Raw genomic sequence first — 24,462 nt, 5'->3', positions numbered from 1 at the left:
GAAGACATGGAGGAGACTTTCCGAACGCTACGGAAATATGGAGTTAAGCTAAACCCTCAGAAGTGCCTGTTCGGAGCAAAAAGCGGGCGTTTCTTGGGATACATAGTGACCGAGCGGGGCATCGAGGCAAATCCCACCAAAGTGAAAGCATTACAAGATATGCCGCCCCCAAGAAATCTGAGGGAGGTGCAGCGCTTGACCGGTCGGATAACTGCTCTGTCCAGATTCATCTCCAAGACCGCCGACCGGAGCCTACTTTTTTTCAAAATCTTGCGCAAAGCCACTAAGTTTCACTGGGACGAAGAATGCGACCGGACGTTCGAAGATCTGAAGACATACTTGAACTCTCTGCCTGTGCTAGCCAAGCCAGCCATGGGTGAGCCACTTTGTATCTATTTATCTTCAACTGATCAAGCAGTCGGCTCGGCACTAGTAAGGGCGAGCGAAGAAGAGCCTGTGTATTTTCTAAGTCATATTTTAAAAGATGTTGAATCTCGCTACACTGGGCTCAAGAAACTGGCTTTCGCTTTGGTCCTTGCCGCTCGGCGCCTCCGTCCCTATTTCTTAGCTCATACTATCATCGTCCGGACGAATAACCCATTGGGAAGAGTGCTGTTGAATCCATAAGCGTCCGGGCGACTCATCAAATGGACAACTGAGTTGAGTGAATTTGACATTCAGTATTAACCCCGTTCGGCGATAAAGGCGCAGTCCTTGACGGATTTTGTCACAGAAGTACAAAGGCCAGAACCCGAAGCCATGTGGAAAATATTTGTGGATGGATCGTCCGCTCAGTTCGGGAGCGAGATTGGAGTATTACTGCTCTCTCCCCAAGAAGAAAGGATGCACTTATCCGTCCGGCTGGATTACCGAGCCACAAACAATGAAGCGGAATATGAAGCCCTAATAGCCGGCTTGCAGGCAGCCCGTCATGTCGGGGCCAGACGGGTGACAATTCATTCGGACTCCCAGTTAGCCGCTCAGCAACTCTCAGGCACTTTTGAAATTAACAACGCTCGGCTCAAGCTCTATGCTGAAGCCTTTGAAAAGCTCAAGGCCAACTTTAGAGAGGTCGTTATCCAGAAGATACCCCGAGCGGAGAACCAGGCTGCAGATGAGCTAGCTAAACTCGCAAGTTCAATATCCCCGGTCGTCATCCAGCAGCCAATTGAACAAGTATCTTTAGTGGCGCACGTCGACCGGATGGAGTGCCTCACGTTTTCGAGCGACTGGAGGACCCCCATCATGGAGTTTCTCCACTCGGGTGCTACACCTTCCGATCGAGATGAAGCCCAGCTACTGAGGAGGAGAGCCGGTCGGTTTACATTCATTGGAGACCAACTCTACAAGAAGGCTTTCTCCCGCCCGCTTTTGAAATGCGTGAGCTCGGAAGACGCGGCGTACATCCTCCAAGAAGTGCATCAAGGATCGTGCGGAGTGCATCCGGGCGGACGATCACTGGCTAAGAAGATCCTGCTGGCCGGATACTTTTGGCCAACCCTACAAGCAGACGCCGCTCGGACCGTCGTGACGTGCCTTTCCTGCCAGAAATATCATAACTTCTCCCACGGACTGGGGAAGGAAATGAAAGCAGCTACCGTGTCTTGTCCGTTCGACCAATGGGGAATGGATATTGTGGGTCCGTTTCCTATGGCGACCGGGCAGCGGAAATTTCTACTAGTGGCGGTCGATTTTTTTTCCAAATGAGTGGAGGCCGAGCCGCTAGCTAAGATCACCGAGCAGATGGTCAAGAAGTTTATCTGGCAACATATTATCTGCCGGTTCGGCATCCCCCGTCGACTTGTTTCCGATAATGGGCGGCAATTCGCGAGAAAGTTGCTCGAAAATTGGTGCAAAAGCTATGGCATCGAGCAACACTTCACGTCCGTGGCGTACCCCCAAAGCAATGGTCAAGCCGAAGTAGCCAACCGGGAAATTCTTCACATTCTGCGCGCTCGGCTCGACCATTTGAGAGGAAACTGGGTGGATGAAGTGCCGGGCGTCCTATGGGCCATCCGAACGACCCCGAAGGAGGGAACGGGCGTGACGCCATTCCACTTGGTGTATGGTGGCGAAGCAGTGATCCCGGTTGAAGTTGGGATCGAATCCGTCCGGGTCCAGAATTATGATGATGATAACGACGAGCGGAGGAGCATGGAGCTTGATTTGGTCGACGAGGAGCGAGCCAAGGCGTCCGTCTGGCTGATGGCGTACCGACAAAGAATGAAGCAGAATTATAACCGGCGCGTGATCCCTAGAGCATTCCAAATTGGCGATCTTGTTTGGAAGAAAGTAAAGTCGGTCGGCGACGTCGATAAATTGGAGGCGCCTTGGGCGGGCCCCTTCAAAGTCATCGAAAAGCTCCGCTCGGGTGCTTATTATTTGGAGGATGAAGACGGACGGCGACTAGACCGACCATGGAGCGCAAATCATCTTCAGCCGTACCGAGCTGGGTGAAAGGTGCGCTGATGTAATTTTACATACGCTTTGGTCGCCTATGTACTTGTAATGCAGGACGCAAAAATGATTAAAGGATAGCAAATGGCTTCGCCGAACGATAGTGTTCAAATTAGCCTTAAAGGTCGTCGAGCTCCGACGTTAAATATCGAGAGACGAACCGGCGTCTATAAACCTTCCGGCCGGAAGACCGTCGAGCTCCGACGTTAAATATCGAGAGACGAACCGACGTATATAAACCCTCCGGCCGGAAGACCGTCAAACTCCGACGTTAAATATCGAGAGACGAACCGACGTCTATAAACCCTCCGGCCGGAAGACCGTCGAGCTCCGACGTTAAATATCGAGAGACGAACCGGCGTCTATAAACCCTCCGGCCGGAAGACCGTCGAGCTCCGACGTTAAAAATCGAGAGACGAACCGGCGTCTATAAACCCTCCGGCCGGAAGACCGTCGAGCTCCGACGTTAAAAATCGAGAGACGAACCGGCGTCTATAAACCCTCCGGCCGGAATACCGTCGAGCTCCGACGTTAAATATCGAGAGACGAACCGGCGTCTATAAACCTTCCGGTCGGAAAATCGTCGAGCTTCGACGTTAAATATCGAGAGACGAACCGACGTATATAAACCCTCCGGCCGGAAGACCGTCGAGCTCCGACGTTAAATATTGAGAGACGAACCGGCGTCTATAAACCCTCCGGCCGGAAGACCATCGAGCTCCGACGTTAAATATCGAGAGACGAACCGATGTCTATAAACCCTCCGGCCGGAAGACCGTCGAGCTCCGACGTTAAAAATCGAGAGACGAACCGGCGTCTATAAACCCTCCGGCCGGAAGACCGTCGAGCTCCGACGTTAAATATCGAGAGACGAACCGGTGTCTATAAACCCTCCGGCAGGAAGACCGTCGAGCTCCGACGTTAAAAATCGAGAGACGAACCAGCGTCTATAAACCCTCCGGCCGGACGACCGTCGAGCTCCGACGTTAAATATCGAGAGACGAACCGGCGTCTATAAACCCTCCGGCCGGAAGACCGTCGAGCTCCGACGTTAAATATCGAGAGACGAACCGGCGTCTATAAACCCTCCGGCCGGAAGACCGTTGAGCTCCAACGTTAAAAATCGAGAGTCGAGCCGGCGACTATAAATCCTCCGACCGGAAGACCGTCGAGCTCCGACGTTAAATATCGAGAGTCGAGCCGGCGACTATATTGAAGAACCCGGTCGGACGAAGGCAATAAAGGGGACTCGTGAACGAGTACCCAAAGGTATTCGCTGTCAAAATTGTTCGACCGCCTCTACGTTCCGCTCGGTCCAGTACCTAAAGGTACTTATCAACATCCAATGAACAACCTCTTCTGTCGAAGCAGGACATATTCCCCCGAGCGGAAGAGCTACGCAAAATACTTCGTAGAAATACTTTTCGATCACGAGGGGTGTGATAAGAGGCGAGCGGACAACACACATGGTAACTAGCAAAAGGACAAAACAAGCGAAAGGATAGCATATTAAAGAAACTATGGCCGAGTGGCCAAATTACAAAAAAGGAGTGTCTCTGGCCGAGCGGCCGAATTACATGTAAAACTTCTACTCTAGGTAATCATAGAGGTCCTTCGGGATGTTGTCGAGGAGCGCCACTTGATCTGCGGCCAGGATGACGGCAGACTCGGGAAGTTGCCCCTTGGACTTCAAGTATGTGGTGGTGGCGGCCATGGCAAGGTCAAACGCAGTATACATCCGCTCGCAAACTTTTTCCGAAAATTCGGGCGAGCGGATATAATTCTATCTCAGGGCAGCGACCCTACTCGACTCGGCCTCTTGATATTCTTTAAAGGCCACCTGGGAGGTAGCCAGGGACTCCTGCAAAGTTTTAAGCTCCACCTTTTGCTTATCCACCTCTGCCGAGCGGGCCACCTTCTCATCGGCCAGTTGGTCCGTCAGCTCTTTAACTTTCTGCTCCAAGCCCCGAGCCTCTACATTTTTCTTCTCCAGGTCAGAGATAGCCGTGTTCTTCCTCTCGGTCGCCAAGCTTATCTTGCGATCCAGAGATTTGTTCACTCGCTCGAGCTCGGCCAAATTGTGAGCCTGGTCGGCTGTCTTCTTATGCTCGGCCGCCAACAAATCTTGAGCCTTCTTCAGCTCCCTCTGCAGCTCGGCATAGGAGGGGTCGTGAGGGCCGGACGGACCGTTTACAGCCTTCAGTTGTCTTAATTCCTCGTCCACCATCGCCAGGCGGTTGGAGACAGCTATCTCCTCCACCCATCTCTACAATTAACAAAATAATTAATAGGCCGATTGGAAAGAATGCATACAAAACTTGGAAGAGAACGAATTTACCCCCGTGGCCTCTTGCATGTGGCTGTTAGCCAAATTGCGGAGGGGGATCAGCGCGACGCGCGCCCGAGCGTCGGCCCATATCTCGGCTAGGGGCCCCTTCAAGGTGATTGTGTGCTCGGGTGCGGTTGGGTGATCGGCCTCGGGTAGCAATTCTTCAGTCGGAAGGTGAAGTGTAACCCGGACAGTGCGGTCATGACCGGGGGTCGTCCGAGCAGAGGATGGAAGAGGATCAGAGGCCGGCGTCGAAAATTGGGATAAAATGGTTGAACGTTGGACTTGACGGGGAGCGAGCGGAAGGATGCTGACTGGAACGGCCTCAAGAGGGTCCGCCGACGCGTCCAAGTGAGATGGAGTCCGGTCGGAGGAAATAGCCTCGACCTCTGGGGCCTTGCCGCGAGCGGTTGCAGTAACGCGCTCGGATGGTTGGACCGCGGACGTGGCCGATCGGAGTGGAGTATCCACTCGGCTCCTCTTTTGTCCGAGTTGTTCCTCTCCCCGAGTGGAACCTTCCTCTTGGACAGTTGGTCCTCCGCTGGGGGTGGCTCCACTTGCCACGTTCTGATGAGAGGCTTGAGCGGCCGACTCTTCCTGAGTCCCGCTCTCCCCTTCATGCGAGCCGACCGGTTGGATGCCGAGCGTCTCCATTTCTTTGGCTGCCGCGGCCTCGAGCGCCGCCGCCCTCTTCTTCAAGATGTCAGCCATCACCGACTCCATGGCGATGTTCGCTGCAAAGGAAAACAGAGAAAATCAGTTAGCAATTAAAATGAATTCATCAAGTAAAATTCTTACCGAAGCCGCTCGGGAGGGGGGTTCTGATCGGACTCAGGCCGAATATGTACATGACCCCTTCCGGAAGAAACTTGTTGATGTCAAGTCGCAGGCCGGCGAGCATGTTGGCGGCATGAAGATAATCCGGTCGGGTCTTGAATCTTTTAAGTTCTGGGGAAAGAGGATTTTCGACCTGCCACTGGGTTCGGAAGGGAGCCCGCTCGGGAAGGCGAATGTAGAAGAAAAATTCTTTCCAGTGCTTATTGGAAGAAGGAAGTTTATTGAAGAAAACCAAGCCGGGCCGAGCCTGGAACATGTAAGTGCCCAGCTCGGACTGTTTAGGGTAATAGAAGTAGTGGAAGATTTCCGGTTGGAGGGGAATGTTATGGATTTTAAACAGGACGACTACACCGCATAGAAGACGGAAAGTGTTGTGAACTAGGCTTCCGAGCGGAACGCCAAAAAAATTGCAGACGTCAATGATGAAGGGATGAATGGGAAAGCGTAGACCGGCTGTAAACTGGTCACGGAAAACACAAAAAGATCTGCGCGTTGGTTTGTTTGGCCGGGCGGAGTCTGTGGGTATGATGATTTCAAGATTGGAGGGGATATCAAAGCTATTGATCAGAATATCGGTGTCGTGCCGATCGAAGCGCGACTCCATGGTAGTGTACCATGGGCCGAGGGCTTGGTCTTCGGATCGAGAAGATTGGGCCATTGTCCGAGCGGACGAAATCAAAAGAGACGATTAAAGGAAGAAGACGATAACGAAACAGTGCCCCCGAGGACGAAAACTTGGGAAAGAAATGCAAAGAAAACACTGAAAACAAAGAAGGAAAGAAAGAGAACCTTACAACGAAGAGGAGGATCGAAAAAGGAGCACCGAAGATCGCCGAAACCGGAGGAGCGATATCGCCGGAAAGCTGGAACGCGAGAAGCTGGAAGTCACGCAAGAGCAAGGGTGCGGCGAAGGAAGAAAATGGAGCTTTTATAGGGTGGAGCCCGAGCGGCCTCCACCGTTGGATCCAGGTCGCGAGAATCGGAGCACGCATCGTGCCATTCATTTCGAACCGCCTCGATCCCATCAGAGCACCACGCCGCCGCCGTACGATGACGGCAGCATCGCCACGTGGCAACCAGCCACTGGAACGCATTTAATGGGCGCGTGCTCGACCTTAATGATAGAGATTGGCGAAAACTTCGAAGAGATGCTGAGGAATGTGGCCGTTGACTGGCGTTTTGGCTACCCCCTTTTATTCCGAGCGGATGTTAGCTGAAGGAAGTCGTTCAGCTAAACAATCATCCAGTCAGTCGGACTAATCGCCTCCTTCGACTAGACTTGAAGGGGAGGCAAGTGATCCGGCGGTAAGAACAGGGGACCCCCGTTCCGAGGAGTCAACGCCACGTGGAAGTCAAAGGGCCAGGTGGTTGATCGGACAAGGATGGACCGACCGGATGACCGAGAAAAGGTTGGATCGACTGGCCGACCGGAGAAAGGTGGACCGGCCGCCCGGCCGGCTGACCAGTGTCTAACTGATAGCAAAAGGCGCCCCGGCGGGAGTCGGGGTTCCGGCGCTCGTTGAACAGGATCGTATGGCCAAGTGGACGGCACGCTCGGCCGAAGGCATAAAATAGCAATACTGCTAAGTCTACACAGAGCACACTACCGGGAATCTCCCAAGTGGACCGGCACATGTGACCGACCGGACGTGAGGGGACTTCCGACCAGTCGGGCACTCAGCATGGAGTAAGAAGAGACAAAAGGGCATAGAAACATCCTCTGACAGTGGGTATGTCCGATGAGTAGGCCATACGCAGGATCTTGTGCCAGAGAGTGTCATTGTCCCATCAGAGATGTGCTCGGACTGTAGCAGTATGGTATCAGGTAAGCTTTTCTGACAAACCCATACTGAGGTATGGGCTGAGGACATGTATTACTCTCGGTGTGTGTGCATGAGCCCCTTCCCAGCTCTATATAAGGAGCCTCACACTTCGCCGGAGGTACGCCTTCTTGCATATTCGGAGCCACTTCTTTGCTGTCCACTTACCTGACTTGAGCGTCGGAGGGTCGTCGTCGGGAACCCCTTCCCGGCCCGACTTCTTTGCAGGTTCGCCGAAGGTCCGTACGACCGGTCGGAGATCTACGTTAGCAACTAGAAGAGTGCCACGTGCCCAGCGTCCGTTGATTCGACGATTCGGTCAGGATCACCTAGTAATCACATAACTGAGATTATACATGATAACTTGAACCAAACGCACCCTAAAGATTTAGAAGTAAGTACCCTAGAAGAATTATTTTTAACTTTTGAAATTCATGAAACGAGATGTGCAGATCTGAAGAAGTCAGCCCAGAACAAGTACAAAAATCTAAAGGTAACATGTGACGAAACATCGTCCGAATCAGAGATCGAAGCCCTCGCCGAACTTACGCTAGTGGCAAGTCACCAAAAAGATAAAAACGAAGCAAGCTTGTCTAAAATGATCATCGAGAGTATCGATGAAGGGGAGCGACATCAGAAGACAGCAGGACTTCAGGGGGAGCTTCAGATTATGGGATCGACAAGGTAAGTCAGGTACGGTCTCGAAAGGTTTGTCATTGGGAATGCGAAAGGAAGATGAGAGGGTCCAGGGGAGGCCATCCATTTATTGTCAATGCCTTTAGGAAAAAAAAAAGCTAAAGGTGCTAGTTGTTCTCAACAAGCAAAGCAAAATAAGTAGGTCATGGACAAGGGGCATTAATGCTCTGTTAATCTAAATGAGTAGATGATGGATGGATGAAACAGACCTAGGGGCATGGGAAGGGAAGGAAAAGGAAAAAAAATCTCTTCCTCTGCATATTTGTTTACCTTAATTGAGGAAGATGGATACCTGTGGTGTAATTTTTTAACTGAAAAAAAAAGTACATGTGCTAATTTTTGAGGTATATGACTTAATTTTATAAGTTAAAAATGGTACATGCATTATTTTTTTTTATATGGTATAATTTTATAAATGAAAATGGATACATGTGTCATTTTTTTTCCATCTGTTGCTTTCCGTCAGAGTTTGAGATAATTAATTTTAGCTCCAAAACTATCCGTTGATGGATTGCGTTTCTCTTCCCCCTTAAAATTTAATGAAGTAAACGACGAAAATCTTTTCATTGTAAATTTTTTTTCTTAATTTTATTTTTTATTCTTCTAAATAAACAGAGCATAAATCCTCCATGGCCCACCTCCTCTCGTGACTGATTTTGCTTGTAGTAGACTGTATTCCAATGAGCTTATTGTTGATGCCCTATCCTAACATGAGCATTTGTACTTGTCCTGACTCATGTTAAGATAGTGTCGTCGAGGCTAGTGTTCGACACTATCTCCGTAAACGATATTGCTCCGCTACGGTGCTTAACGGATTGTTGCAATTCGTTCCCAAGATACAACGACGACGAACGTCTCGGAATTGTAGCACTCCGACTTCCGAGACCAGCGAACCTTCTAGTAGACTTCTTGGACTCTTGAATGCACAAAATGAGATGAATGCTTGAGGAAGAGAAGAGAGGATTGAGTGAATATTCCATCATCTGGAGAGTTCTATTTATACTGAATAGAAGAGGTTGAGTGTCCTTTGGGTGAGTGGATGTGTTCTTTGGACTGGATTGATCTAGATCATCCATTCTGAAGGGTTGTAACCCTTCTCCAAGCCCACTTCAATCTCATCCATCAGATCTGAGGGTTGTAACCCTTCTCCAAGCCCACTTCAATCTCATCCATCAGATCTGAGGAGTTGTGACCCTCAGATCCTGCCTATTGTCATCGGCCATCGGATCTGGATCCATTGATTCGATGCTTCAGATCAAGTCTTATCCCAAGCCGTCAGATCGTTACTCTTTGCAATCCAACGCTCTAGATTGCATCACAAGCGATCCATCATACCTATTTGATCAACGGTAGCCATCCATTCCCTAAGTCAACTGTCCAGTCATCTCCCTTTGCCCACGAGGATGCCGCATAGGTACTGCCACGTCAGGTACGAGCCTGACACGTCACCCGAGTGCCACGTAGGCACTGCAATGTCACCTGGAGCATAAATCAAAGTGCGCCTACATTGCGCCCGTGGCGGGTGGCGGGCTCACAGGTGCGAGCACCTGCTCGCCCTAGGCTAAGGGAGCACCTGTCTTTTTATTTTTGTGTTAACTACATTAACACATCTTCATTAATAAGTAGAGAATACACATCGAGAATTTCCGATGTGGGACTATTCCCCCATGCACTTTATTAATGAATAATAAATGTTATTTTGGGCCGACTTTAAACATTAATTTCTCATTCACCCTTAATCGGTTTTGAGCAAATTAATAGTCTAAATCTATCTACGCGAATCGTAGATTTCAATTTTGAAGTCAATTACGAATTTCAACAATTGATGGCTTCCTTCCTCAAAATCGTTTTGGTCCATTTAAGGCTCCAATATCCAACATAAGGGAGAAAGACACGAGATCAAGAATAAAGGAGAAAAAGAGCTTGAAAAACCCAACAAGAGAGGGGAAGGACCTGCATGAAATCACTAATAACGGTAAGAGTGCACTTTTTTTTAGAATCAATGCGAAAAAAATAGAAGAATCGTTTAGGTTTTAAAAAATAATTTATATAATTTTAAAAATTATAACAAATAAAATTAAAATAATTTAAAATTATAAATGGATGTTTTTTTAAAAAAAATTGAATATAAATAATATAAAAATATTAAAATCATGGACCCCAATAGGCCTTAAGATATGCCTCAGGCCAACATTTATTAAGGTGGTATTTGGTTCTTTTTTAAAAAATCAGAATGAGACTAAGAATTATAGTACTGTAGAAAGGGAATGAGAATGAGTATGAGTAAGCGTGTCAAAAATGAACCCGACTCGACGACCCAACCCGAGTCGACCCAAAAAAATCAGGTTCGGGTTGGACATTTTCGGATTCGGGTTGGAGGATTTTCGGGTTAAAAATTTTTAAATTTGGTCGGGCCGAGTTTGGATTGCCCCGGGTTGACCCAAGTTGACCCATTCAATTTTTTGAGTTAAATCGAATTTTATTTTAAAAATTAAGATGCTTTTATGTATATTAATATCAACGTTAGTATGATAATGATGGATGATCCTGTCCAAAAGTCGATGAGATGGCTGCTGGGGATGTGGCGCTCCTGCTGACCTCCTGTGAACTTCGCTCCAGTCCTGCAACACAAGCAGAGTCAATGCCGAGCCAAGAAAGGGGTCCCCGGCGATGGCCCTCAGACGCTCAAGTCAATCTTCGACGAAGAAGAAGAATCAGTAAGCGGAGCAAGGAGCGCAACAGTAAAATATTGCATGCCCCCGCCGATGCTTGAACCCCCCCCCCCCTTTATATAGGGCTTTGGCAGCGCACATGCACGCTTCCCAAGGTGAGCATGCATCTCAAAGCTTTCCCTGAAAAGACATATCAGTAAAGTATCCCTGACACAGTACCTTAACGGACAAACCATATCTCTGAAGTGACAGTGAAAGATTCCGCCGTACGATCCTCTGTCTGATCATGCCGCCTGTCAGCGGCACTAGTTCCCAAAAGGATGTCGAAAAATAGCCTGCTGTGTCTTCTACTCGACCGAGCGGGATAACCGGTCGGTCAAAAGTCCATTGTCCAAGTGTTGTCTGTTGCAGAGTCAAGCGGGATAGCCGCTCGACCGAAAGTCCACTATCCGCCTGCTCTGTTGCTGAGCCGAGTGGGATAGCCGCTTGGTCGGAAGTCTACTGTCCGCATGTTCAACTGATGTCAAGTCTGCTGCTAGGCCGAGCGGAGAAGCCGCTCAGCCGAAGTTGAACTCTATCGATGCCATGCTTCGTTGTCTGGCCGAGCGGGGTAGCCGCTCGGCTCGGCTTCTGCACATCGGTCTCCCTTGAGCGTCGGGTGTTTTAATGCTCCCCGTGTCAAGGGCGACGGTGGATCAGATCCTTCTCGGTCAGGGCATGCTTTGCCCAACCGACTGATGCCCTATATGCGTTGACCGCCTTGACTTTGACCTCCTTTGATTTCCATCGTGGCAGTAGGGTAGGGCCCCTCATAATCACCGCATCAATAGAGTATTGGGATAAAAGTTAAGAATTACAGGAAAAATAGCAAAAAAAAAATCATTTTGAAATGGGTTTTCGGGTTATCCGAGCCGGGTTCAGGTTGGTCGGGTTCGGGTTCGGATTTAGGAGTTTCGGGTTGAATTCGGGTTCGGGTCGAGTTAAAAAAAATTCAACCCGACCCAACCTGACCTGACCCACCCGAATTAACACCCTTAAGTATGAGTATAGATATCACTCTTAAAAATAATGTTTAGTTAGTTAAAGATTTTCTATCAGAATAAATTAAAAATTTCTTTTTTATCTTAAAGGAAAATAAGAGAAAAAATTAGTTGTGAAAGAAAGTTAAATGTGAGAGGAAAATATGATGAGAGAGATAATGTGATGAGAGAGAAAATATGATGGGAAAAAAATGAAAAGAGAGAAAATGTGATGAAAAAAATGAGGAAAGAAAGTTTGATGGGAGAAAGCATGAGAGAGGAAGAGGAGAGAAATATTGGTGCAATCGACCTCCAAGGTTTTAATGTCAGACAAATATGTTTAAGTATGTTTAAGCATGGAGCTTGATTTATGGAAGTCCTAGTTGTAGGCTAGGCAAGGAAAGTCCTAGTTGGAGGTTAGGCAAGGGAAATCCCGGTATATCATGGAAGCCAGGTGGATAGGTCTAGAGGATCTGATCCCTGGGGAGCCAAATACTGAGGCAAGGGAAATCTCGGTATATCGTGAAAGTCAAGTGGATAGGTTTGGAGGACCTGATCCCTGGGGAGCTGAATACTGAGTTTTGATGAGTGAAGCCAAGTGGAGAAAATCCTAGGGGGTGGTAACCTTAGGTAACGAGAAGTTTTGGAGGAGTGAACTCCAAGCAAGGTTGATCGGATGGTTTCCGATTGACCGCTAGCGGTCGACCGGACTAGCGGATCTCAGTAAATCTAGGTTTAGGTTTACCATTATTTTCTGTATTATTATTATTGATGTTGGCTAATATAATATTATAGGAAAAGTCTTAGTGGATCAGACCATCAGACACTGAGCAGGCACAAGTCCAAACAGGTCTGGAGGACTAATGTTTGGCAAGTAAGTTGAGGTATACAACTGGAGGAGCGATAGTGAAGTCGGGTTCCTGAAGGGAACAACCTAAGGTCGCTAATCCAACTGAAGAAACTGGGAAGGTTTCCAAGTTGAGATCAAGACAGTTTTACTGTCAAAATATTACTCATGCATATATATTACTGTGCTAACCTTTGTGTTGCAGGGATACTTTATTTAATTCTGTATTGTAGGTTCGGCTGGATCGGTCGACCGAACGTAGAGATTGGTCGACCGAACCAAGTTGACTCAGCACAGGTCAGCTCATCAGCATCGATCAGAAGTAAAAGGAAATAGAGCTAATCGGTCGACCGAACCAAGGGATCGGTCGACCGAACCAATCAATATTAATGGCGCAGTAAATGCAGATCACGGCAAATCTCGACGAATAGGGAAGGAGCCTATTCGGTCGACCGAAAAATGGAATCGGTCGACCGAACCTTTAAAGAGCAATTAATGCCAGAAGATCGAGCCAACGTCAGACTCCAGCCAGGAAGGAAGGGAGTTGGTTCGGTCGACCAAACAGAGGGATCGGTCAACCGAACGTCCAGTACACCTATAAAAGGAGGCTCAAAGTTTGCGGCTAGATAACTCATACTGATCGACCCAAGTTCTGTTCTGCAAGCAAACCGTGCTACAAGCCTTCATCAGCTCAGCAAGCCACACTATCTAGAAGTGCCGACCTAAGCTTCAACTGCATTTACTTGTCGGTATACTTTTACATAAGCTTGCATTGTAATTCACTTAAGCAAGATAGTAGGGTTGTTACTATCTTGCTCATTTGTACGATCTGCTTCTTTCTGAAGGATTTCGGAAAGAAAAGTTATAGTGATTGTCCATCGGTGCGGTCAAGGACCGCGGGCCTTCAAGTAAGAGTCAAGCTAGGCTCCGAACGAAGTAAACGATTTTGTCTCTTTTCTTATTTTTGCTGCATGATTCTGATTTAAAAAGTAAAAGAAAAGTTTTAAAAGAAGCGATATCCCCCCCCCCCACTCTATCGCTCACATCCGATCTATCAATAAAAGAATATGATGAGATAAAATAAAGAGAGAGAAAGTGTGCTAGGAGATAAGGAGGAGAGAGACTGTGTGATGAGAGATTTTAAAGAAAAATAATAATGAGAGATAAAGTGTGATGAGAAAAAAAAATGAGAAAAGAGAGTGTAATGGGAGAGCATGAGGAGAGAGAAAGTGTAATGAAAGAAAATGAGGAAAGTGAGTGCATGATGAGAAAGATTGTGAAAAGAGAAAGTATGATAAGTGACAATAAGAAGAGAGAAAGTGATATAAAAAAAAATTGAACAAATATTTTAAGGATATTTTCATCTAAAACTTAATTTTCATTCTCATTCCTATCAAAATCCAAGGAGTTGGGTTTCTTCAAAACTTAAATTTTTAGGTTTCATTTCAAATTTTAATTTCATTCTCATCAACTAAACATAAGATTTAGGAATGAATCTATTTCTTCATTCTCAAATCCTTAAACAAAAAGCCACCTAAGTACTCTAGACGTAGAAAATTTGTAGAATTTGTTGATTGTACTCATGATAGTGGATACTCAAGCGATATAAATAGTAATGCAAGTAAGTTCTCCACCCTCATATACAAATATAGAGATAAGCTTTAGTAGGAGACAATGGTTGTGGAACTAAGTTAACTTCAAAATTTTTCATCCACAAAGTACTTATTGTTGAAATCAATTGATTAATTTATTTAGTATTAATCAATTGTTGATGTTGGTATACTATCGAGTCTTAGAGGGTATTTGGCTGAGCTTATAAGCTCTATAAAACAACTTATAAGCTGTTTTGGAGCTTATAAGCTCTTCAAATTTGTTTGGTAAAATTTTTTTCGAACAGCTTATAAACTGTCAAAATAAGCTGTTTTGGAGCTTATAAGCTGTTTTTAAAACGAAGAGGATTGCATTGAGCATTTGCATCATCGGAGAGGATTGCATTGTTCTAGAAAACGAAGATAAGTAAAAGAAGTTAGTTAGCGAATGGATTTATTTGTTTATGAAACACATAATGTCATTAATACACAATTTGACGATAAAAAATTGAGTATCTTTACCGAATAGTCGTCGAAATTCAAAAACTGTCTTGGGTCTGTGGAGTGAGGGATGTCTGAAGTGCGGCTTGATTTTGATTTTGACTCTGTCTTGGAAGGAAATTTTGATAATTATCTTGTGAGGGTTGCAATCCTTGATCATTCGTCAAGAAGTATGATTTGAAATTATTGAAATCTGTCATCCCTTCTTCAATATATTGAACTTGCCGCGGTAATTAACTTCTTTTTCCTATAGGTGAATTAGGAGAAAGATCTCTTCTTAGTAGTCAAATTCAAAAAGACACCTGAATTATATATATATATATATATATATATATATATATATATATATATATATATATATATATATATATATAGCAGATACTAGATACATCGGTCTACAGACCGATCAGGGAACCTCCTGATCGGTCTATGGACCGATCAGGGAATCTGTAGACCGATCAGAAAATGATCAGTTCCCTGATCGGTCTACAGACCGATCAGGAGGTTCCCTGATCAGTCTGTAGACCGATCAGGAAGGCATGTCCGCAGCGGTTCGCACGGCTTTGTCCGCAGCATATCACTTCTGTATATATATATATATATATATATATATATAGAGAGAGAGAGAGAGAGAGAGAGAGAGAGAAATGTTATGCTGGGCAACGCTTTGTGCGCGACCGTGAGCGACGCGCAGACGTGGCACCGCCAGCTCGATTTCACTACAAATAAAATAATCCACAAAAGTGACTCTCTCCCTTTCTCGCCTTTGTTCAAAATTTCGGCGGCACTTATTACCAAAAATAAAATCTCCCTCGCCGCTCTCTCTCTCTCCCTCCCTCTCCCTCGCCGCTCTCTCTCCCTCGCTCCCGGTCCCCTCCGGTGTCCGTCCTCCGGGCGACCTTACGCTTCCCCGGAAAGTTTAATATTTTTTGTCTGGCTCGCCGCTCGCCCCCTTCCCTCGATCCCTCCGTCGAAACTTGTCCCTCGCGCTCCCGGCCGAAAAGTTGCTCCGGCGTCTTCAATCGCAGGTCTACTATGAGATCCTACCACCTCACTCCAATTTAATTGCTTAATCCACACCGTTATTACCTTGTGAAATCGGTATAAAAATAGCTGTAATAATTGTATAAAGATGCACCGCGGCTTTGCTCCCATTTCTAACCGTTGCATCAACTACTACGATTGATGAAATCGTGCTTGTAGAATATGACTTGGATTGGTCGTGGTAGAAGGTCGGAAGTACTTATGCTACGACCTGGATGGTCGACGGCTCCAACAACCGCCTGCTCTCCGGTGGGCTTTCATTTTGCTGCTACAAGGTGTAGCAGCTTCATGGGGAGGAAGCTGCTATAACGTGTAGCAGTTAACTGTGCATGAAGCTGCCACACCTTGTAGCAGCTGACTTGATATTTTCTAGCAGAGATTAACGTACTCGGTACCCATAGTTTTCATATTGTCTTTATCAACCCGATTCAAAAATTATTCTTAAAAAAAAATTTCACTGCTTCAGCGCCTTTCCTCCTACAGATTGATTGGAATTCTCTCTCCTTCGCTCCCTCTATCTCCCTTGTCTTCGTCGAAGGTCGTCCGGCTGACCACTTGGGCCCCTGCCGGGAAAGTGAAAGGCTCCAACAACCGCCTGCTCTCCGGTGGACTTTCATTTTGCTGCTACAAGGTGTAGCAGCTTCATGGGGAGGAAGCTGTTACAACGTGTTGCGGTTAACTGTGCATGAAGCTGCCACACCTTGTAGCAGCTAACTTGGTTAGTCGGATTTCTAGCCCCTCTATTTTCTAGCATAGATTAACACTACACTTTAGCCATAGTTTTCATATTGTGCATATCAACTTGATTGAAAAATTATTTTTGATGCAGTTAACTGTGCATGAAGCTGCCACACCTTGTAGCAGCTGAATTGGTTAGTCGGATTGCATAGATTAACACTACACCAATCTAGCAACGGATGTGGTCGGAGAAATGTAAATCTACTTAAGGTGATGATATAGCAGTTACGGCTGACAAAAAACTTATAACTTATTGTTGTAGCAGTTACGGTTGTAACAAGTTACAAGTACTGCCAACTATCTGATGTCATTACTCTGATTTCTGTGAGGTATCTGGAAAAGGTGATAAGCATACTAATTGTTTCCTTGTATATATTATGTAGGAGAGTAGATGCTACAAAGAGAATCTGAATCGACAGTAACCAATACACGAGTTGCATCTCCATATAGGGGGTAGCTGCTACAATGTCTAGAAACTAATTCGAATTAAATGCTAAAGAAATCAGTAGCTCACGGTCGGTGCCTTCTCCGAAAATGTGTAGTAGCTAATCTATAGAAACTGCTACTGAGTGTATCAGCTAATCTATAGACACTGCTTCTCCCATCTTAAGTTCGACAGTCAGGATCGTCGCAGCTCCCCCCAACCTCACTGCGACATCTTATTTCCGCCTTTGATTCTTCGACTTTTGTAAGTTATTTTGACTCTTCACTTTGGGAATAGGGTTACGACGGTAAGAGTTCAAATGGAATATTTTCGCCTTTTAGATTATCGTACTTATATCTTCGATCATATAACCATTTCCGCAATCTAATATATTAACATAATTAATCATTATCATTGATTGTAATTCATACCTACAATCGGTCCTAAATATGTCATCCTCTAGCAATGGCAGACACCTCTGAGGGTCCTCACCTATACAATCCCCAAGTGGGGGAAGATCGAAAACCACAGATTAGGATGGAATTTCTATCATTGGAGGAGGCATTCGCGTTCTATAATCAATATGCACGTGAATCCGGCTTTAGTGCAAGATTAGGCAACAGTAAGAAGAATAAGCGGACAAATGAAGTTGGATGGAAACAATTTGTATGCTTTAAAGAAGGACATACAGATGAAAAACGGAAAAAAGTTGCTCAAGTTGACAGTGTAAAGGAAAGAGCACGTGGGGAAGTAAGGATTGGATGTAGGGCAAAACTATCACTTGTTAAAGAACAGACCGGGGCAAATTGGATTGTCACTAAATTCTTGGAAAGTCATAATCATCCACTCTCAACACCTTCGAAGGTGCATTTGCTCCGCTCACATCGCCATGTTTCTGAAGCCAAGAAAGTTTTGACGCAGCAGTTTACAGAAGCTAATATCCCAACTTGTCAACAAGTCCGATTATTGAAGATAGATTCCGGAGGCCCTGAGTTTCTAGGTTGCACAGAACGGGATATTAGAAACTTTGAGAGAGAGTTAAGGGATAAACAAAAGGGAATTGACGCTGAAACACTGATTGAGTTTTTTGCGACTGAGAAAGAGAAGAATTCCGTCTTTTTCTATGCTTATGAGATTGATTCAACAGGAAGATTCACTAGGTGTTTCTGGGCGGATCATGTATCAAGGAGGGCATACAGCGTCTTTGGTGATGTTGTTGTATTTGATACAACCTATAACACCAACAAATATGGGTTGATTTTCGCACCCTTCATAGGAGTTAATCATCATCATCAGAGTATCGTATTCGGTTATGCCTTTTTAAGTGATGAGAAAACTGAGTCGTTTGTTTGGTTGCTTACAAAGTTCATTGAAGCAATGCCTAAATGCCCACCAATTGTGATTATCACCGATCAAGATCCAGCGTTGACAAAGGCCATTGGCCAGGTTTTACCTCAAACAGTGCATCGGTATTGTTTGTGGCACATACTTAATAAATTTCAAGATAAATTACCCCCCTTAACTTTTCACAACTACTATCAAACGATAAAGGATGTAATTGTTAACTCCTCATCCCCAGCCGAATTTGAGAAGACATGGGAAGAAGTTATCAGGTGTTCTGGATTGGAGAACAATGATTGGTTAACATTGATGTATGAAATAAGATAAAGGTGGGTCCCATTATTTTTTAACCATGTTTTTTCTGCTGGAATATCAAGCAGTCAACGATCTGAAAGCTCACATTCATTTTTCAAGAAGTATGTATCACATAAGAACTCATTGATGGATTTTATCACACGTTTTAATAGAGCATTGTGACACGAACGACACAATGAGTTAGTTGCCGACCATATTGATATGGTCGAGCAACCTAAGATTAAGACAAACTGGCCTATGGAATATCAAATGGTCAGGGTGTACACAAAAAAAAAATGGTTGGACTTTCAAAGTAAAATGACTGTGAGTCATGGTTATTATGTGCAACAAGCATCTATGGTTGGTGATTTAGTGGGTTACCATGTCATGAATTTTCAAAGTGGTTCATCTGCAAAGCCAAGGGTCCTCACACATGATAAACTTGCAGACTACATATCGTGTAGTTGTAGTAAATTTGAATTTGAGGATATTCCATGTAGGCATATGCTAGCATTTTTCCGTATCAACCAAGTGTTTCTACTGCCTGATAAGTACATACTCAACCGATGGACAAGAAATGCCAAGGTGGGCGCAATCTATGACTTTGGTGCGCAAACTTCCATCGACACTCCAGATGCGAAGTTGATGGCAAGACACTCTAGACTATCCTATAAAGCTTCAGTAGTTATTGATGTTGCATCTTTAACTGATGAGGGGACAAACATGTTGGATGATCAATTCGATTATATATACAGTAAACTTCAAGATCTTAATATTAGCAGTAAAAATGACAACCAAAGTCAAAGAAACCAAAGCATCGATGGGGGGCCCTCTATTGTTGACCCTTCTTTGGTCAGGGCAAAGGGGTATGTAAAACGATTGAAATCGTCAAAAGAGACAACAACCTCAAAAGCGAGGCTATATCGTGGATGCGGTCACCGAGGTGTCTCACACGACAAGCGCAATTGTCCTTTACTGCAGCAGAGTTATGCGTCCATTAGTTATCGCCTTAGATCATACATATTTAGCTGCACATATCAATTTATATCATCCAAAAATAATATAGTAAATAACTATATGATTTCCAGATCAAATGCTACAGAGAAAGATAATACCAACGACGACGAATCGTATGAAGAAGATTTGGCATCTATAGCTGGTACAATCATGTTTTTGTGTATCTATATGTTTACTTGCCTTATGAGCTCGTGGTTCCTTCGAGTTTGCAACTGCACCGCTATTATCACAATAAATTGTGATAATTTTGGACAAACCAGGAATCACATCTAAGTCCATTAGAAAGTTCCTGAGTCATACTGCTTCTTTAGCTGCCTCAGAGGCTGCTACATACTCAGCTTCCATGGTTGAGTCCGAAACGCATTTCTGCTTAATACTCCTCCATGAGATGGCTCCACCTCCTAAAGTAAACACATAGCCTGATGTAGACTTACTGTTGTCCCTATCTGATTGGAAATCTGAATCCGTGTAACCCACAGGGAGCAGATCGTCTGCTTGGTAAACTAGCATATAATCTCTAGTCCTTCTCAGGTACTTTAATATATGCTTTACCGCAGTCCAATGTCCTTGTCCAGGGTTACTCTGATATCTGCTGACCATACCCACGGCAAAACAGATATCAGGTCTCGTACATAGCATTGCATACATTAGGCTTCCTACAGTCGAAGCATAAGGAACTGTTTTCATGTCCTCTATCTCTTTCGACGTCTTCGGAGACATCTCTTTAGATAGAGCTACTCCTTGCCTAAAAGGTAAGAAACCCTTTTTGGAATCCTGCATGTTAAAACGAGCAAGGATTGTATCTATATATGAAGCTTGGGACAGACACAACATTCTTTTCTTACGATCCCTTATAACTTTGATCCCAAGAATGTGTGCACAATCTCCTAAGTCCTTTATATCAAATTGTTTGGACAACCATACCCTTACGTCTGATAATACTTTGACATTGTTGCCAATTAACAAAATATCATCTACGTATAGTACAAGAAATACCACCACGTTTCCGTTACACTTCTTATATACACAAGACTCATCCGGACTTTGAATAAATCCATATGACTGGATTACTTCATTAAACCGGATGTTCCAAGATCTTGAAACTTGCTTTAGTCCATAAATGGACCGATTGAGCTTGCACACTAGATGCTCTTTGCCTTTTTCAATGAACCCTTATGGTTGTTTCATATGGATGTTCTCTTCAAGACTTCCATTAAGGAAAGCTGTCTTGACATCCATTTGTCAAATCTCATAATCCATATGAGCAGCAATGGATAAGAGTATCCGGATAGACTTAAGCATGGCCACCGGTGAAAAGGTCTCCTCATAATCGATTCCCTCTTTCTGAGTGTACCCTTTCGCAACAAGCATAGCTTTAAAGGTTTCTACCTTCCCGTCTGTCCCTCTTTTCCTTTTGTAGATCCACTTGCATCCAACGGCTTTTACACCATCAGGTGGTTCTACAAGCTCCCAGACCTTATTAGAGTACATAGACTCTTTTTCAGAATTCATTGCCTTTTGCCAAGATGATGCATCTATATCTTGGAGTGCTTCGTCATATGTCTGGGGATCAGGTTCATGTTTACCCGGGATCATGTCCGAAGACTCTCCCAAAAACATGAATCTTTCAGGTTGCCTCACAACCCTCCCACTACGACGAGGCACTGTCTGTGGTTGTGTATCATGTGTGACACATGTTGCAGTCTCTTGTGGTACTTCATCTTGTACTGTTGGTACTGAAGTAGACGTGTCCTCTCGGAGTTCTTCTAAAACAACTTTGCTACTGGGCTTGTGATCTATTATATAGTCTTCTTCTAAAAACTGGGCATTGGTGCTAACAATGGCCTTCTGGTCTTTAGGACTATAAAATAAACCACCTTTCGTTCCTTTGGGATATCCTACAAACACGCAAACTTCTGTACGAGATTCTAACTTATCAGCATCTGGTTTCAGCACATGTGCTGGACTACCCCAAATCTGAATATGTCCTAGACTGGGTTTTCGCCCATTCCACAATTCTATGGGAGTAGAAGAAACTGATTTAGAAGGTACTAAGTTCAGAACGTATACTGCTGTTTCCAGAGCATATCCCCAAAACGAATTTGGTAATTCTGAATAACTCATCATTGATCTAACCATCTCCATAAGAGTCCTATTCCTTCGCTCGCTACACCATTCTGCTGTAGGTGGAGACAATTGGGATTGAATCCCGACCTCGATAAGTAATTCCTAAACTCTCCTAAGAGGTATTCGCCACCACGATCAGATCGTAGTGTCTTGATACTTTTACCTAATCGTTTTTCCACATCAGCCTTGTATTCTTTGAACTTATCAAAGCACTCGGACTTGCGGCACATTAGGTAAATATATCCGTATCTTGAATAATCGTCTATGAAAGAGACAAAATATTCAAAACCTCCTCTTGCCTGGACAGACATAGGACCACACAAATCAGAGTGAACCAATTCTAACACTTCTTTGGCTCTATACCCCTTGGCCTTGAACGAGCTCTTGGTCATTTTACCTTCTAAGCAAGATTCACAAGTTGGAAAATTTTCCAACTCTAATGAACTCAAAAGTCCATCGGCTATAAGCCTCTGAATCCTACTTAAGTTAATATGACCAAGCCTTAGATGCCAAAGATATGCTTGGTTCATTTCCGAAGGTTCTTTTCTCTTATTAGAATTAGAAGATGAGTTATAAATTTCCATGTTTTGCTTTGTGGAAGAAATTGGATTTAAAGTATACAAATTTACAACTAATGCACCAGAACAGATAATCACTTTATTTCTTTTAATAACTACATCGTTACCAAAGGAAACTGAATATCCATCTAAAAACAGTTTAGAAACTGAAATTAAATTCTTTCTAAAACTGGGTACATAAAGACAATTTCTTAAAATCAAATTTCTATTTCTACTAAAAGATAAGTAGACGTCTCCCACTGCAACAATGCCACCTTAGTAGCATTGCCCATGTAGACGATAATCTCTTCAGATAGTCGTCGGGTTTCCTGGAACCCCGCAGAGAATTGCAGACATGATCGGTGGCTCCCGTATCTACACCATGTGCTGGTAGATAACACCGCTAAACATGTTTCAACAACCGAGCATGAGATATACCTTTGTTTTGGTTCCTACGAGACGATCCGCCTTCCAATGTCCTGCACCTTGCTGATGAAGCATTGCCCTTGACTTCTTCACTCCGACTTTAAATCCCACTCTGAGATTTATTCACTTTCTTTGAACCGACTTGTTTCTTCTTCTTCTTTCCTCTCGGTTTAGAAGTAGAACCATTTTCAGATAGTGAATTTGAGCATTGTGATGAAATAATCCTTTTGCTTCTTGAAGTAGTTCCCTAATGAATAAATCCTCTTATTCATATTATAGTTCACGGAACTGCTCAAAACTTCTAGGTAGCGTTTGGAGGATCATATCGATCCGGGTTTCCCCATCAATTTCTCCTCCAAGGATCCGTATCTCGTTCGGATAAGCCATCATCTTTAGGATATGATCCCTTACAGGACCCTCTTGCATGGTGGTTGTCATTATCTTTCTCATGGCTTCTTGCCTAAAAGCCCTATCCCGATGACGAAAAGTTCCTTGAGATTGTTCATAATATCATGTCGTTGGTAAATCTTGATCTTGATGTTGCAATACATTTGACATTGAAGCCAAAATGTAACACCGCCATCTCATCCTTTTACCCATTTCCTATGATATTCAATCTCCTCTTGGTAGATTCACGAGGGTGCTTGAGCACTGCCGGTCGATACAATTTATAGCTTTGATGAAGAACAATGTCTAGGTTTCTTTTCCAATCTATGTAATTAGGTCCAGTAAGTCTATTCATTTGAAGTAATGGACAGTGGGTTGAAAGTCATCCTAAGAATCACAAATAACTTTTGGTCAGAACTCTAAATTTAGAATAATATTGATTTCTCAAACAATACTATTTTAAATTAACCAACACCTCATAACACCGTGAATTTTGTATGCCACGTTAGTGTGGACGTATACAAATTCAACATTTGTAAAAGGAGGGTTTTAACCCATTAATTTTATTATCTTGTCAACCTAACTTTTTGGCAAATAAAATTAATAGTTGGTATCATTTGGTCACACAAATAATAGCAGTGACTCCGTTGGGGAGGATACTATTAGATGTGTCTAAGTGTATACCATTACTTGACACTAAGTCCATTAATAAGATTATGCCCCTTCCGTTGGGGAAGATCACACGCTCTTAATTAACTTCCTATAGTCATCCAAAAATGGAAGTCTATTCTAGTGATCCGCAAACAAGCTCATCCGTTATGGAGGAAGGCACTCAGAGCCAACGCGCAAGCTTGTTTGCATCACTTACAAACCAGTAATGGAGACCATGAGATTTATTTAAAAATCCCTCTCCCACTTAGTTATTTATAAATGAGGAATTTTAACTATGCTAGCCTACTAAAACTTGTAAACTAACATGCACACACAGCATAATATAAAAGCAATAAATAGAAATTTTAATTTTCAACTATTATGGCTTTTATCTCTAATTGTTCTCCGTGTGTTGTCATCCCAAGCTGCTGCCATATTTGGCCACCGCCACCGGGTCTAGCTGTCGCATCCATCTTGCCCCTTGTTCCGCTGCGCCTCTGGTCCTTAGAAGGTTCCACGCTTTGCAAGATTCGATCCGCAACATAAATAGAATTTTACATTTTGATCCTATATTCCATAAAAGGAATGTACATGTATCTAGATCAAAAATAAAATCCTAATAAAACTAAATACAGCTCCTGCTGTATTTTAATACAATCATGCACACACAGATAAATGCCCTTGACATG

At 44.3% G+C, this 24,462-nt stretch overlaps 1 protein-coding gene across 1 annotated transcript; it reads left to right on the top strand.

Moving 5' to 3' along the window:
* The first annotated feature begins 17,438 nt into the window (after window positions 1-17,438).
* LOC122019619 (protein FAR1-RELATED SEQUENCE 5-like) lies at window positions 17,439-23,409 on the top strand. The gene is made up of 5 exons (XM_042577071.1): window positions 17,439-18,191; window positions 18,270-18,442; window positions 19,109-19,474; window positions 19,697-19,767; window positions 23,366-23,409. Exons 1-5 carry the CDS (start codon window positions 17,439-17,441, stop codon window positions 23,407-23,409), a joined length of 1,407 nt encoding a protein of 468 aa, XP_042433005.1.
* Window positions 23,410-24,462: the final 1,053 nt, after the last annotated feature.

This window comes from Zingiber officinale, chromosome 9A (assembly GCF_018446385.1).
Source record: "Zingiber officinale cultivar Zhangliang chromosome 9A, Zo_v1.1, whole genome shotgun sequence".
Lineage (NCBI taxonomy): Eukaryota > Viridiplantae > Streptophyta > Magnoliopsida > Zingiberales > Zingiberaceae > Zingiber > Zingiber officinale.
This window is presented reverse-complemented; position numbering and strand designations above follow the sequence as displayed.

Excerpts from the sequence above, each read along its gene's own strand:
- LOC122019619 (XM_042577071.1), top strand. The coding sequence starts at position 17,439 with ATGGCAGACACCTCTGAGGGTCCTCACCTATACAATCCCCAAGTGGGG. Across the intron at positions 18,192-18,269 it reads GCGTCTTTGGTGATGTTGTT|AGTATCGTATTCGGTTATGC; the intron begins GTATTTGATACA and ends CATCATCATCAG. Across the intron at positions 19,768-23,365 it reads AGATTTGGCATCTATAGCTG|ATTCACGAGGGTGCTTGAGC; the intron begins GTACAATCATGT and ends TCCTCTTGGTAG.